Source organism: Lontra canadensis, unplaced genomic scaffold, assembly GCF_010015895.1.
Source record: "Lontra canadensis isolate GAN:19392208 unplaced genomic scaffold, GSC_riverotter_1.0 scaffold29, whole genome shotgun sequence".
NCBI classification, from domain to species: Eukaryota; Metazoa; Chordata; class Mammalia; order Carnivora; family Mustelidae; genus Lontra; species Lontra canadensis.
Window position 1 is genome coordinate 5,068,326 of NW_022631023.1, and position 15,791 is coordinate 5,084,116.

The 15,791-nt window shown below is 41.4% G+C and overlaps 1 protein-coding gene across 1 annotated transcript in view; it reads left to right on the forward strand.

Annotated features, from left to right (window-relative positions):
- The window catches only part of DSCAM (DS cell adhesion molecule), a 655,321-nt gene that overhangs the window by 418,489 nt on the left and 221,041 nt on the right, over window positions 1–15,791 (forward strand). The window contains exon 11 of the mRNA XM_032865305.1: window positions 12,277–12,450. Coding sequence (XP_032721196.1) covers window positions 12,277–12,450 — 174 coding nt within the window. The remainder of the gene's footprint in view (window positions 1–12,276; window positions 12,451–15,791) is intronic.

The following is a 15,791-nucleotide window of genomic DNA, read 5'->3' on the forward strand; positions in this document are numbered from 1 at the left end:
AAAGAGCTGGTTGGGCCAGTAGGAGACTGGGGCTGACATTATTTCCTGGGAGGGAATGGGGGCTGCCTGACTTCCCAGTAGAAGGGACTGAATCATTCTTCAGAGCCGGCAGATGCGTCGTCTGGGCCCGGTGTCGCACCACGGCGATGTGCCATTTAATACAACAGATTCTAAACATCTTTAATTTAAAAAAAGAAGATTAAATTGCTTCTGTAAATATTGGCTCCCTTCCCTGCTTTTCATTTTCTTCTGCAGGCTCTCCACTGTGGCGTCACTATCCGTTGCAGAAGCTGTTTTCTCTCTGGGTTTTTAGCCATTGACTCAGTATGGTCTTTCCATGTTTATTTTCTACACCTTTCACCCCAGCGAGGCTGCTCTTCTTTGCACTCTCTCTGGTTTTTCCTTCACGTTGGTGATTTCATGTTTCCTCCCCCCGCCTTTCGCCACTCCTGCTGGTTCATATTTCACTCTTGCTTGAGCTCTGGCTTCTTAGACAAGCAGCTGTTTTGTTCACAGCTTTCGTCTAACTCACAGCAACGTTTTTCTGGTGCGATCCCATTACCTGGTTGCTTTTCCTGCTTCTGTCATAGTATCGCTGCTACATGCTGGCTTCCTTTCGAGAACTCCCGTTTGAGGAAAATTCACATCCCCAGAAAGAGATGACTTTGTCCAAAGATGTGGCTTCTCGCTTCATCCTGCAGATCTGATTCTAAGAGCCACGACAGGTGCAGGGGAAGCTCCAGCCCCACCCAGTCTGGGCACCTATGGTCCTGGGTGCTGGTTGGGCCCCTCAAATGTGCCTCCAATCTGACGACACATCCTCTGCTCAGATTCACACCCACGGTCGTCTGTCCCTGTCTTTCTGCACATACCTCTGCTTGTTGACCGTTTACCTCCTTTGTGGTTGAGCTATTCCATCCCTCTTTCTCCTATTTGCGTTTATATGGTTGGTTTTCAGGAAGAGAGGAAATGCTGGTTTTATGCTGCCATCTTTGAACCTCAAACCCTATTGTTTATACACTAAGCTATATTAAACTTGGGCTTTTTTTTTTTCCCCCAGAGAAAATAAATGAAGTTGGGAATCTAGGAGAAGCAGTTAGGAAACCATCTGTTAAGAAAGTCAGCTGAGTTCAGACCCCAGACACAGCATTGTTTGGCTATGTTACTGCACAGAAATTATTTAACCTGTGTGAACCACAGCTTCCTCATGTGTCTGGCAGATAAAATAAGGGGAATCAGGGCACCTGGGTGGCTCAGTGGGTTAAGCCTCTGCCTCTGGCTCAGGTCATGATCTCAGGGTCCTGGATCGAGCCCCACATCGGGCTCTCTGCTCGGCGGGGAGCCTGCTTCTCCCTCTCTCTCTGCCTGCCTCTCTGCCTACTTGTGATCTCTCTCTCTCTCTGTCAAATAAATAAAATCTTTTAAAAAAAATAAGGGGAATCATGGGATGACTTATTAAGATGATTCATAGAAAGCATTTATCCTGGTGCCTGGCACATAGCAATTAGTCAATAACATCAGTGGTCATCATCCTAAGATTATTGGATACCAGTGGTCCTAAAACTATGGATAACCCAACTTCTTTTACTCTGATCTGCCCACTGGCATTGGGACCATGTGTATTAGAGGGTTCTCTCTTCCAAATATATTTTAATATCTAGTACAATGACACTCTCTTCACTTGTTTTCTAAAAATGTCCTCTATTTTTTTTCTTTTCCCCTTTTTTAAGTTAAATTCAATTAGCCAATATATAGTACATCATTAGTTTTTTATGTATTGCTCAATGATTCATTAGTTGTGCATAACACCCAATGCTCATCACATCTCATGCCTTCCTTAATGCCCATCCCCCAGTCACCCCATCCCCCCACCCACCTAAAATTATCCTGACTTTCTCACATGGAGTTTTGCTGTTTATTTCTTCTAGATGAACGTCAGGATAATTGTATCAAGTTCCAGAAAAATTTATTCCAAAAACTTTGGGAGAGTGTAATATATTTAAAGGTTAATGTGGAAAACAGGGACCTCATTAAAACATCGGGCCTTCCCAGCCAATATCATGGACAATCTCTCTAATATTGAATCTTTTTTTTTAAGATTTCATTTATTTATTTAAGAGAGCACAAGATAGCAAGAGGGAGAGCACAAGTAGTGGGGGAGGAGAGAAGCAGGCTCCCTGCTGAGCCGGACCCCTCACCCCCACTTCATGCCTGGGTCATGGGATCATGACCTGAGCCAAAGGCAGATGCTTAACCAATGAGCCACCCAGGCATCCTATTTAAATCTTTGTAAAACGTCCATTATAATTTAATTGCTTTCTTTCTGTGTATCCGCTGCTATGAGCACTTTTAAGCTTCTGCCTGCAAGTGTGTTTGGTCCTCTTCAGTTTTCCGGGTGGAAAGCAGCCCATCTGTAACCACAGTCTGTCAGCCCTCTGAGGCCGCCCATGTCTCCTCTTCCAGTGAGGGACAGGTTGCCCTTCATTTGGGAGAGTTCCTGTCTTCTTCTGCTCTCTAGGACAGAGAGGCCTGCGGTAGGGGTGGGGCCCTCCTTGTTCTGCCTGTTTCTCTCAGATTGACTTTTCCCCCACCCCTGCCTCTGTCCTTCCCTCCTCAGCAGAGGCTTTGCTCCCCAGTTCCAATTTTCCTCAGAGGTGTCTAAGCATCCGGTGCTGCTTAGGGAAGGCACTTTTGCTTGTGTTCAGGCAACACCCATGGTCCCCAGAAAGCCGTTCACGGTGGTCATTTCTGCACCCATAGGTGCAGTCTGTCAGAGGGCCTGACTGTCCCTTACCACCAAGGTCCCCCAAGTGTCCCAAGTGTCGCTTGGCTTCAGCCCCCCCACCCAAACCCTCCTCTCTTGTTGAGGGGCCAACAGGGCCTTGACTCTTTTGTTCTGAAATCTGTAGAAATAAAAACAGACACTTGTGACAGTTCCCTGGATGCTTCCAAGCACCATGTTCAGTGTCAGACCAAGACACAAACACTGCTCAGTATCTGATCCAACTGCTCAGGTAACACCTTGGGAGCCTCCTCTTACTTCAGGGGCTTTTCCTGAAATGCCTCACCTTGACCCTGCTCAGCCCTTTTCTCCCAAGGTCAAGGTGATATCTCAGGACTCTCCATAGTCCCCAAGGCCTGTGTCTCAGGATGACAGAAAGAACATGTGTGCATGTGTGCAGGCACTCCTGGGCTCACAACTTACCCTGTTCCCTTCATGGGCAGAGAACCCTGAGTCTCTAACCTCAAGTTCAACTTCTTCTGAGCCATTGGTTTGCTGGACCTATAGCAAACCTCCTAGGTCTGTCCAGCAACACCTGCTTCAAGCTCATCCGCCAGGTTCATCCATCAGGTTCATCCAGGCTCTTGGGCCCAACTGTTATCCAGTGTCCCTGTCCCCAGCAGCACCATAATCTGGAATTAAAACTGGGGAAGAGCTCAAAGAACCCGAAAAAGAAGACAACGCCTCTCTGTGACATAGTGGTGAAAATAAAGGCTGGATACTCAACATACTGTCTTATTTCCTTCCTTTGATGGTAGAGTAAAATTCACCAGGGATGAAAATCTCCTGTCTTCTTCTGGGCTAAAATAAGTGGTCCTGGGAGGAGCTCCAAGATACCCCCCACCCCTACCCAAAGAATCTACAATTTCCCTGAGCCTTGGTAGGGTCCCCAGGACCAGAGGCCCCAGGCCCATCTTGCCCTCCCTTCTCTCTTCTTCTCTGCCCCTCCCTCTGCCCTCTTCCTCCTTGTTCTCACCACACTGAGGGCAAATGTTCGGGGACGTCCTGCTCCAGGGACAGGGTGAAGGTCTCCTGGGGCGGATGCAGCTGCAGGGGCCCCTGAGACCCACAGTCGCCATACAATGCGAATGGTGGCATCAGCATGAGGGAGTCACTTGAGCTCCCTGCTGAGGGTGTCAGTCCATGGCCCTACTTTCTGGTGAGTGAGTGAGGGGCCAACGGCCTACCGGAACAGTAAAAAGGAATCCTTGCCAGTGGGGTGTAGAGTTAAAGTCACGAAGCTGGTGTGTGAGCTAGTGAGCTACAAGCAGTAGCCAGCCCGGGGTGGGCATGAAGCTGCTCGACCCAAGCGAGGCAGTCTTCGCTGGAGAGGGGCCAGCGGTGCAGATGTAAAGGACTGGAGGGAACAGAATGGCAGGGCGAGCATACTCGGATGCAGATTTACAAAGCAGGTCACCCTGACACTGTCCCACTTAGGGTGTGGTGATTTGTGAGAAGACAACACCAGGAATTAGAGGCATGAAAAGTTTGGGGAAGGGTGGGAGAAAACCAGCTACCGCTTATAACTCCAGAAACACGGGAACTAGGAGAAGCTACTCAGGTCTCTGGCTACAGCCACCGTGGGCTCAAGAGCAGGGAAAATGTTCTTCCGGTAGTGACGTTATCCTGGAAGTGACGTTATCCGGGAAGTGACGTCTGGCATCAGCCTCTGCCCCGGCTTGTTGCTTCTGGAGGAGAATGGCAGGTTTTCCCTCCCTGCTCCTTCCGAACTGTATTCAAGTACCTCTCGCCAGTGAAATCTAATCAGAGCCTGGCGACAATTCAGTGGGAAAGAGTTTTCTTCAGGCTTCAGGTCCCTGTAGTCTAGGGAAGAGATCGGAAGGGTACCAGGAGGATGAGGATGGACACAGAATGTCCCATGCGAGCAAAGAGACAAATGTCACACGCACGTGCTGTAGAGCTTGGAAGCGTCTTCCTTTGAGCCTGGGCCTGGACCAGAGCCTCCAAGCCCACCTCTGTCCACTTCTGGGATCTTCCCCAGAACGAGGCACCAGAGCTCAGCTCTTGGTCACTGAGCAATGGCTCCATTTGCAGCTGCTCCCCCTGGAACAGGCGCGCTGCCGCTGCTGCTGCCTGCTCTCCCTCCTCCATCTCCACATCTGTCTTTGGAGCTGCTCACTCCCTGCCATCCACCACCTCTTCCCAGACGAGGAGAACCACTTCCCTGAGCAAGCAAAACAAACCCATTCCACAGGGAAACACCACCCCCTCCCAGAAGGATAAAAGGGATTGTGTCTTCCATTCCTTGGTGAGGAGAGAGGTGTGCTCTCAGCCTAAACATCTGGGTGCAGCCCAGGGAGCACAGAGAGATCTCCTTTGCACTGTTCTGTTTGACTTCAAATCAAAAATATTGGAGACTCTCTGCAGGTGGTTGTTGGCCAACTTCTTCATTTCTTATGTAGACATGGATGCTCACATCCATGCAGCCTTGCTGCCTTCGGTGAACAAGAACCAACAGAGCATACAAATGCATTGTTCTTCCTGTTTCATATCCAGTGAAGTTAAGGGTGCAGAGAAAATAAGCTATTTTCTCAGGGGCATAGTCTGTAAGTTCCAGTTCTGACTCTTAGCCAAGTGCTCTCTTGCTACAGACCAGTAGTGACTCAAGAGTGGAAGAAAAGATGAATCAATCAGCATCTTCACTGCTGCCTTCCAAGTGGGTTCTCTTGCTGCCACCTGGCTGTTCTCTTCCCTGTGACCACTCCTTCAGTCCTTGGAAACACTGCTAAGCATATCTTTCCATAAATAAAAAAGGTCACACAGCATTAACACAGCCAGTAATTCAGTATGTGCCTTACATAATGCTTTAACATTTTCTTTTCGTGTAATAGAGCATTAAAATTGTCCCCACTTGACCCTAGCTATCCACAGAAAATCGACAGCTTTTTAATTAATGACTTCTGGCTGCTATAGTGTATCTTCTAGCTAATTACTTAGAGTGCTTACCTCATGCCAATAAGATTACAGAATTTTGAATATTGTACACGCCATGTTAAATTTTGCTCTTTACAATAGTGATGAACCTAAAGTGGATGACCAATAATTGCATCAAACTGTGACAAGGTCTACTTCCCCCAAATTAAACAAATACTAACCCTTGGGCTTGCTATTCTTATGGTAGATGAATTGGTTCACTATTATTCTGTTTAGCAACTATGATCAGATTAATAAATTGTATGACCCTTCAAGTTAGGTTCATTTCCTAATGAATAAAAACATTTAATTTTTTTTTCCAAATGCATTTATGCTTTATTTCTGTCTTAGTTAAGACCTTTTAGGAATGAAGAGGCTTCTCTCACTCTAGATAGGAATTAATAGATAATCCTTTTCTGCTATTTAATTGAAACAGCTTAGCAACACAGTTAAAGTCTATGTTGTAATTCTTTGGTATAAATGTGTCAAATATTGCATGTATTTTTTTGGTGGAAATTCTTTAAGGAAAGGCAAACATACATTTTTTGACATGAATGATCTTATAACTGGCTCATACTCTATCAGCATTCCATTAGAGTTTTTAGGGTTTTATACACAGTTTTATGTAATTTATACAAATCCTATTGCATCTTCAGATTTCCTGGTTTCTGACTTATGGATATATTCCTTAAATCCTACATTTGGCTGAATTTTTTGGTTGTGTGCATTGGACTAGATCTGGCTCCTTTCTTGCAGTTAATGTTGAGAAGGACATCAATCGCCTTTACAGATTTTCAAAATGTGGACCAAATTTAAGCACTTAAAAATTAAAGGCTTTTGCTTTGATTATAAGTTCCTTAATATCCTCTTATCTTCACCCTAAAGAACATGTGATCCATGAAAAGGAATTTTACAATTTATAAAACCAAAATTTTAAAACAAATGGTCAACTTTTATAGGAGAAAAAGCATATGATCATTTCAACAGATAATGAAAAATAGTTGCTAATATTTGACACCTATTCCTGACTTTAAAAAAAAAGAAAAATAATTGATTTGTGTAAAATAGGAGTATAGAAATGCTTTTTAAGACCCAAAATGCTTTGGCAAATTAAGAAGGAAAAGAAAGAAAGTTCAGTAGATACATAGGCCAAACCTATGGATGGACTGTTCACCAAGAAAACACATCCAAATTGCCAATACATTTGTGAAAAAATGCTCGAAAACAAAGAAAAATGCAAAAAAAATAGTTAAAATGTGAAAATTAAAATAATGAGATATATACTTTATTGATGAAGATCAAAACGATCAATCACGTACATGTGTGAGGAAAAAATGAACCCTCAGCCAGCACTGATTGAAATGAAATTGATGTGTCCTTCAGTAAGCATGTTACTCGTGCATTTCTACACTAAATGTACAGATTTTCACTCCAAGCATTAACGTAGGAGATCACCTTCCACTCTGTTAGTGCCTTGATTAATAAATGGAGATATCCCTTGCAACATGGTCCTTAATCTTGTGGAATAAGAAAGAAAGTCAACTAATCATAAAATAATTATAACCAGAAATCTTTTAAAAAGCAATATTGTGGGCTCACTATGGTTTAAGATTACCTTATTACCTAGTTTCTCAGTGTATGGATGATCTGTTGCTCTGTAACAAACTATCCCCAAATTAGTGGCTTGAAATAATGCACACTTATTCTCTCCTTATATCTGGGTTTAGACATCTGGGTATGGCTTAGCTGAGTCCTCTGGTTCAAGGTCTCTCCCAGCATTGCCATTAAGGTGTTGGTCAGGGATGCAGTCATGCCAAGGATCAACCTGAGAAGAGTCTCCTCCCAAGCTAACTCTTGTGTGGCAGGATTCAGGTCCTCACAGAGGGATGTTTGGAGGACATACACACAGGTACCTCTCCATGGGGTAGCTCACATTCCCCACAGTGAGGCCGCTAGCTTCAGAGATGATTGAAAGAGGGGCTATAGTCTTTTGTGATCATAGCTATGTGCAGTGTCTGCCACTCCAGTGTTGGTCAGTAACTGAACAATAAATCCCATTTAGGTAAAAACAAAGCACATTTTTATATGAACTTGTAAAATATTAAGAAGGGAAATTATGGGATTGGGGTCTTGAGAAAAAAGAGGACAATTTATTTTTTTACTGTTTGAATGTTTCATCAAAAATTCTCAGATGCCTGATATGGGATTCTCAAGTTTGCACCATCATAGTAAGCTGGCAGATAGCTTTCATTAATTATTTTTCAAAAACCAATCATTCACTTACTGGCATGTTCATAATTCATCAAACATTTGTTAAAATCTTCCGTGAATTGTTTTAAGGGATACATATTACACATGTTTCTAAGTTTGCGTTTTCAACATTTTGACAACTTCTTTATTCCCAAAGAGTGAACAGATTTAGGGATAAGATTGGTTTTGTTCATTTTGTCTCACTTTGGAAAATAGTAGCTGATGCTGTGAAATGCAATGTGTTGCAGAAGATTTTATTTATTTGAGAGGGAGAGAGAGAGAGCATGAGCAGAGAGAGGGGTAAGGGAAAGAGAGAAGCTGGCTCCCCACTGAGCAGAAAGCCTGGATGCAGGGCTCAATCCCAGGACCCTGAGATCACGACCTGAGCTGAAGGCAGACACTTAACTGACTGAGCTACCCAGGCGCCCTGATGTGTTGCAATTAGGAAAATACTATTATGTCTTTAATACTTTTCATCTCTGTTTTTGAATTCTTTATGAATAAGATAAATTTAAAGTTTTCTACTTAAAATGTTATGATATTTCATACATCAGATACCTGACACAAAACTAATCCAAATGTGTATGCCCTCCGCCTTCCAAATTTATAATTATAGCCGTTTACTTCTTCCATACCTTTAAACCAGATGTCAGCCAGATGTGGGGCACAAGTCAAATCCTGCCCACAAGCAGTCTTTCTAAATAGATGTTATTGGGGCCCAATTAGGCAGCTTTATTTGTGTATTTTCTATGGCTACTCTTGTGGCAGAGTGTGTAGTTTTAACAATGTGGCCTACAAAGCCTAGAATAGTTATTACTTAGCTCTTTATGAAAAAAGATTTCCTCCTACTGTCTGAAAATATTGAGAATTTTTATCCAGGAGCATGGTGTCATGCTCCATTTATTTCGGTCTTCATTAATTGCTGGCAAGAACTTTTGTAGTCCTTAGTGGGCCAGACTCCCACATATCTTTTCAAATGAATTTCTAAACATTTCATGTTTTGATGCAAATGTATTATTTTTTTAAATTTCAATTTCCAATTGCTTATAACTAATATATGTATAAATAAAATTAATTTTAAATTGTTTATATTGATATGCCATGACTTTGCTAAGCTCACTATGATTCTAGAAATTTTTTGGAGGTTCTTTTTGATTATATATGATTTAGTTATGAGCTTTCTATAGAAATCTTTTATCAGGTTAACTCATTCTGTTCCTAATTTGCTATGAGATTTTATCAGGATGTTGAATTCTGTAAAAAAAAAAAAAATGTATCTATTCAGTTGGTCATATTGTGTTTTTATTTTGGTCTGTTGATATGAGTTTCATTGACTAATTTCTGAATTTAAACCAAACTTGCCTTCTTGAAGTAAATCTCATTTGGCCATGATGCGTTGTTTTGTGTATGTTGATATATCTGATTTGGTATTGTTTCATTAAGGATTTTTATGTCTGTGTTCATTAGGAATATTGGTCTCTAGTTGTTGTTGTTGTAGTTGTTTTTTTTTTTCATATGCTTTTCATCTGACTGTGGTATCAAGATGATGCTTGCCTTATAAAATCAGTTGTAAAGTGAGTTTGCATTTTCTGTAAGTGTGTAAAATTGGTTTTATTTCTTCTTTAAGTATTAGGTAATATTGACTACTGAAACCGATGTTATTTGTGGAAGGTTTTTAAAGTATAAATTAATTTGTAGATATAAGACTATTAACTTCATCCACTTTTCCCTGATTGATCTTTGATAGTTTGTGCCTTTCAAGAAATGTATCTATTCAATCTAAGTTTTCATTGGCGCAAAGTTAGTCCTGATACGCTGCTGTCATCCTTTCCATTCAAGTAAGGGCTGTAGCAATGACCTCTCTCATTATGCTTATTTGTAAATTTTGTCCTCTCTTCTCATTAGTCCAGCTCGAGGCTTAGTTATGATATGGGTTTGTTTCAAAGAAAAAAACTGGCTTTTGGCTTTATAAATCAGTAATCTCTATTGTTTTTCTGTTTTGTATTTTACTGATTTCAGTTGTCCTCTTTATCATTCTCTTCCTTCTCCTTACTTTGGGTTTTCCTTGCCCTTCTCAGAATAGCTTCTTAAGGTGGACGATTAGATAGTTAATCTGTGCTCTCCTTCCTTTTCTAATATAATAATTTAATACTACAAACTTTCATCTATCACTTTTAGCTGCACCCCACAAATTTTGTTGTGGTGTTTTTATATCTTTGTTCAACCCAAATATATGTATTTTTCTCATTACTGTAGTAATTTCTTCTTTGACTTATGAGTTATTGAGAAATGCGTTGTTTAGTTTTCAGATATTTGGGTGTTTTTCCAGATATATTTGTGTTACTGGTTTCAATTTTAGTTTTGCTGCGGAAATAGAACATAACGTGTATTATTTTTACCTCATAACATCTATTGACATTTGCATCTAACAATATCATCTATTTTGGTAAGTGTCAAATGTGCCCTCAAAACCAGTATGTCTTCTGCTATTGTGGGGTACAGAGTTCTGTAAATGTTGGTTAAATCAACTTGATTAATAATGGTATTCAAGTCTTCTGTATTTCAAGTCTTATTTCTTCTGCTCTTTTTCTTCTTCTCTTTTTGGGAGTCTAATTTTCAATGTTAGAAGATTTGATATAGTTTCAGAACTCCAGGACAATCCATTTTGTATTTTTCACTCTTTTGCACTTTTTCTTTATCTTTGGGTATTTTCCATTGACCTAGCTTCACATTCACTAATTTTTTCCTCTGCTGTGTATAATCCAGTGATTAGCTTGTATAAGGATTTCTTCATATCTAATACTGTGGTTTTTGTTTTTATCATTTTTGTCTCTTTCATAGTTTAATAGTTTTAGGATTCTTTCTGAACCCCCACCTGTTTATTATTAATCATAATTACCATAAAAGCCCTGTCTGAGAGAGCTCCATGCCAAATTCTGTTGATACTTTTCTTTCTGGTCCTTTTTTCTTGCTTTTTTGGTGTGTCTCCATATTTTATTCAATTCCGGCCCTGGTGCATGAAAGGGAAGTCGAGACCATGGTGGGTCACACTTACTTCCAGTTCTTTATTTCCTGTCTGCTTTCGTGCCGAGGTCCTTGGCCTCCCACCCCGTGCCAAAGATGCAGTTCTTTATAGACCCACACGTCCTTGCCAGACTTTTAACTCTCTGCAACTGAGTTTACCTACTCACCTATGACCTTCTGAATTACTCAGAGAAGAGTGATTTGTAGATTAACAGCCTCTCTTTCTCGTTGTTAGAACGAAAGTAGCATTCTTTCGTGTCTTCCTCCATCCTTAGCCGTCGGGGAACTCTATTTTTTTTAAGTTCATGTTTTCATATGTCCTCTGTAGCAGTTCTGCTTGCAGAAACCACCTGTTGTAGGGATTCTGCTTGTCCTTCTTATTCAGTCTGAAGTGTCCCATTGATACAGTACAGATTTCCCTCATCCCTTTGGTGGGGCTGAGACACTAGTTGTAGAAATGAAGGAAGGGAAGGCGCAGCCGCAGTCCCTGTCACTGTGGGCTGAGGGATGCCAATGGGTAAGTGATCAGTTTGGCATAGAGACAAGAGGAGGAAGTATCTTCCTTCTCCATCCCTGGATATAAAGGCTGAAGTTTCCCGCACAAGTAGTATGGTGATGGCACATGTGCTCGGCTCCCACACAGGATCTGGGGCCACAGAGACCAACAGGCCCTCCCTAGAGCATGTGCGTGGCTCATGCTGTGGGCTTTCTCCAGGAACATGCAATTGGTCCTCACCCTTGCACCCTCTCCCCAAATCCACAGACTCAGGCTGCAAAATAGAGAAGCTCTGTCAGCCCTTCAAATCTTAAATCATACCGTTCTAGTCCCAACCAATGCCCCTCACACAGGGGGGAGCAATGTAGCTGGTTAATACCTTGTTTATCCACATATGAATTCCCTGGGGACACAAGGCTTCTATTTAGTCTCAGGAGAGACAACCACTGTGCTTGTTGCATGGCGATGTCTTTGAATAATTTATCAGCTACTTAACACTCATCAGATTTGGGGTGTGTGTGTGTGTGTGTGTGTGTGTGTGTATGTGTGTGTGTATAGAAATGACCTTTAAGGTCTCTTTCTCTTTATCCCAGAGTTCAAAATAGTGTCATTTGAAGTAAATGTGTTTCTCTCCAAACAGGGATGTCCACATTGGGGGAAAAAAAAATGGTGGATCCCATGACTGCCCTCTGGATGTAAATTCCCCTCCCTTCTCATTACTCGTCTGGGTGAATTTGAGCTCACTGTGCATCACATTGCATCATTCTCCCTCCTTTCCCTTCTCCTCCAGGTGCTGGGGTTCCCCAGTTCCAACCCATTGCCCTCAATGGCCGAATTCAGGTCCTGAGCAACGGGTCCTTGTTGATCAAGCATGTCGTGGAGGAAGACAGCGGCTACTACCTGTGCAAGGTCAGCAACGATGTGGGCGCGGACGTCAGCAAGTCCATGTACCTCACGGTCAAAAGTAAGGAAGAAGAATGCTTTGTTTTACCTAAATAGGTCTTTCTGTGCCTCAATTTGCCATTTTCTCCATCCCACTTGTTTAGAAACAAAACAAAACATTGGTTCACTCCAGCTGAGGTTTGAGGTTTTGCTCTCTTGGGAACACTACTGAAGATGAGGGCAGAAATTCAGCCAGTTGTAATAGCCTGACCATGTGCCCTCATGTCTGGGGCCACATGTTCCTCCCCCCCTTGGTTCCCATGGCCTTGGGTATAGGCTCTGGGCAACCCAACAAGTGAATGGGCCTCTGACTTTAATACCCACATTCCTATTCTGTTGATTTTATTGCAGAAGAACCTAACACATGGTGTCATATGTGCTCTTTCCAACGGTCTGTTTCCAAGCACTTTATCATTAGCAAGCTGTCTTGGCCATAGGTTTCCTTTTAAAGATCTTTATGAAATCAAGCAACCAGAAACCTCATTACCAAAGACACACAACTATGAGATGGCCACATGTAACACCCTGCCTAGGGTCCATGTTGCTGACCCATTTTATAGGGGAAGCAACATATAATGAAATTATTTTTGTACTTTGGTAACTGAACCATCAAAGAAAGGATATAAAATGGGCCAACTTTCACTGAGTGCTGCTTTTTAACAAATGGTTGTGCATCTAATTTATAGCGAATGACTTACATCTTTGTCCATGTATATAATTTTCTGTTGGATAAATTGTGATTTCATCCTGACAAGGCTTTGATCAGCCTTTCCCTTTTTTAACTTTAATTGTATTATGGATAGACTGGAAAGGACCTCTACCATATCACTTATAAGGGGGATTGAATTTAAAAGTGAAACTCAGTGGGGTGTGTGTGTGTGTGTGTGTGTGTGTGTGTAATATATTTAAGTTGGTTGCACAAAGACTGGTTTCTGTCCTATTTCAGTAAGAATTTATTCTAGTTAGTCTATTATTATTTAGTCTATGGAAATAATATGAAAATATCAAGCTATTTATTTGATATACTTTTTTAAAATTTCTTTTTAGTGTTCCAGAATTCATTTATTTGCTATACTTTAATATCATCAAAAAGTTACAGTTCTGAAATAGGCTTTCTTTAAAATATGTTTTATAGATGTCCAGTATATAAATTTGACTTCTAAATTTATACTCTGGAAGAACTGATTTGCAAGAATCTGAAGACAAATGGTTAGAACATCTAAGTCCAAAGTTGAAATGGTAATTAAAAAATAATAATTGATGAGCTACTAAGGAAAACCAAGAGCTGAGGACCAATGTGAACCAATACTGATCCATCTTTCCCCAATAAAAGAAATATATTTTGTAATTTGGTTATATTTAATCAAATATATTTGATTTATAAATTTGGTTATATTTTGTAACTTTGATATATTTTAAAATCATAAAAATCTTCCCCTTCCATAAGTATGTATTTGTGCTCTAATAGATACAAGGATACAAGATATGGAGGATGTAAATACATCATCCATGGGCTTTACCCTCATGAATGAAAGAGCTTAAGTTTTGGAAGAGGAGATAACAAGGAAGAATGTAGAGCTTACAATTATTAACGCAAGATGGAGAATAATATAATATGTGTTACAGATGGGCCTTTCAGAGAAGGATAGAACTGTCATTTGAGGAAATTAAGGAGAGCTTCATGAGGAAAAATATCTTTACAAGTGAGTAGAATTTTAAAAATGCAGAATCTGATTTTCCCCATATTTCTTCTCTCCACACCTGTGGAGCTGGTAGTGGAGTTTGGCAGGGGAGGGGCACAAAGATGTCTCTCTGCCCTTAGTGAACATTCTTGCCGGTAGGATGATCAGGAATGGATGTGTACAATTCCTGCCTAGTAGAATGCACTAGAAAAAAGTGGAGAATGTGAAGGCACACAGACAAGGGTGTGATTTATATTTGTATATTGCATTATTATATATATTTATGTAAGATCAACAACAGCAGAAGGAAAACACATAGCATTTAAGTTCAGTCCTAGAGGATGCAGAGGATTTCAACAGGTACAGTCCCTGAGGGTAGACACAGGTGCATGAAGGAGAGGGAACGGAGAGGAGATAGAAAAAAAATTAAAATTCCCAAGGCAGGGCACTGGGTGGCACAGCTGGTGCAGCATCTGACTCTTGGTCTCAGCTCACGTCTTGGTCTAAGGGTCGTGAGTTCAAGTTCTGTGTTGGGCTCCACACTGGGCATGGAGCCAACTTAAAATATATACATTCATACGTACATAAAAACAAAACTCCTAAGGCTGCTCATTTACCTATCAGAGCTCTGTCTGAATGTTGTACCTCGTCCCTGGAGGGGGTTAGACAGGGAAATGTTTAAAGTGAGCACACATCAAAGGGAAGTGGTTCTTAGAGTTGGCCAGATTCAGATTCTCTCAAACCACACCATCTATTAGCAGAGAGGTGCATTTATGTGACAGTTAATTTTACCAGTTTTTTATAGCCCTTGGTGATTTTATAAATTAGTTCAGCTTCAATGCCTGGTATTTTTAACTTTTTATAATCATAATATTTAAATTCTGAAAAGTTAAAAAAAAAAAAACTTAAGAAAGAGATATCAAAGCACAGAGACAGGAGATATCCAGTAAGTAGGTCTGTTTCTCAAATGATACTGTGAAAACAACAACAACAACAAACAAGGGGTGAGCCTTTGTGTGTGTGTTTGAGAAGACTATTAAGTGGATTAAAACAAACGTGTGGAGGCAACACATGTAGCATTGGGAGGCCTGCTGCTTGATGTACAGCTTGTTTACTAAGAAAACAGAAAGGATGTTGGAGCACAGAGCACAGCCATCTGATTTTACGTCTCTCTGGGTGGGAAGAGGATTATACCTGACACTGCAGGAAGGCAGGTTCTAGACCCTTCTTATCTGGCACTACCAGGCTTTCATCAGGTGCATTCTTTACTGTTTTACTGTTACTTCTATGGATGAGAGAAGGGGTGTGCTAAAATGTAGACATGCACCCACAAGCACATGTGCATCTACAGTGTGCATCCACCAGACCCAGATGCCTTCCAGGTAGAAGCAAGAAGAGGAAGAGCATCATCCCATCATCCTTTGTTTTAATCTCTCTCTTTTTTTGAGAAAGAGAGAGAGTGTGCCAGCATGGGGCAGGGGTAGAGAGAGAATCAAACAGGCTCCATGCCCAGTGTGGAGCCCACTGCAAGGGCTGGATCCCACAACCCTGAGATCATGACCTAAGCCAAAACCAAGAATCAGATGCTCAACCGACTGAGCCACTGAGGCATCCCTTCTTTTAATCTCTGAATATGGCCCTAAAAATGGCAGGTACCCAAGTCATGTGCACACACACACAC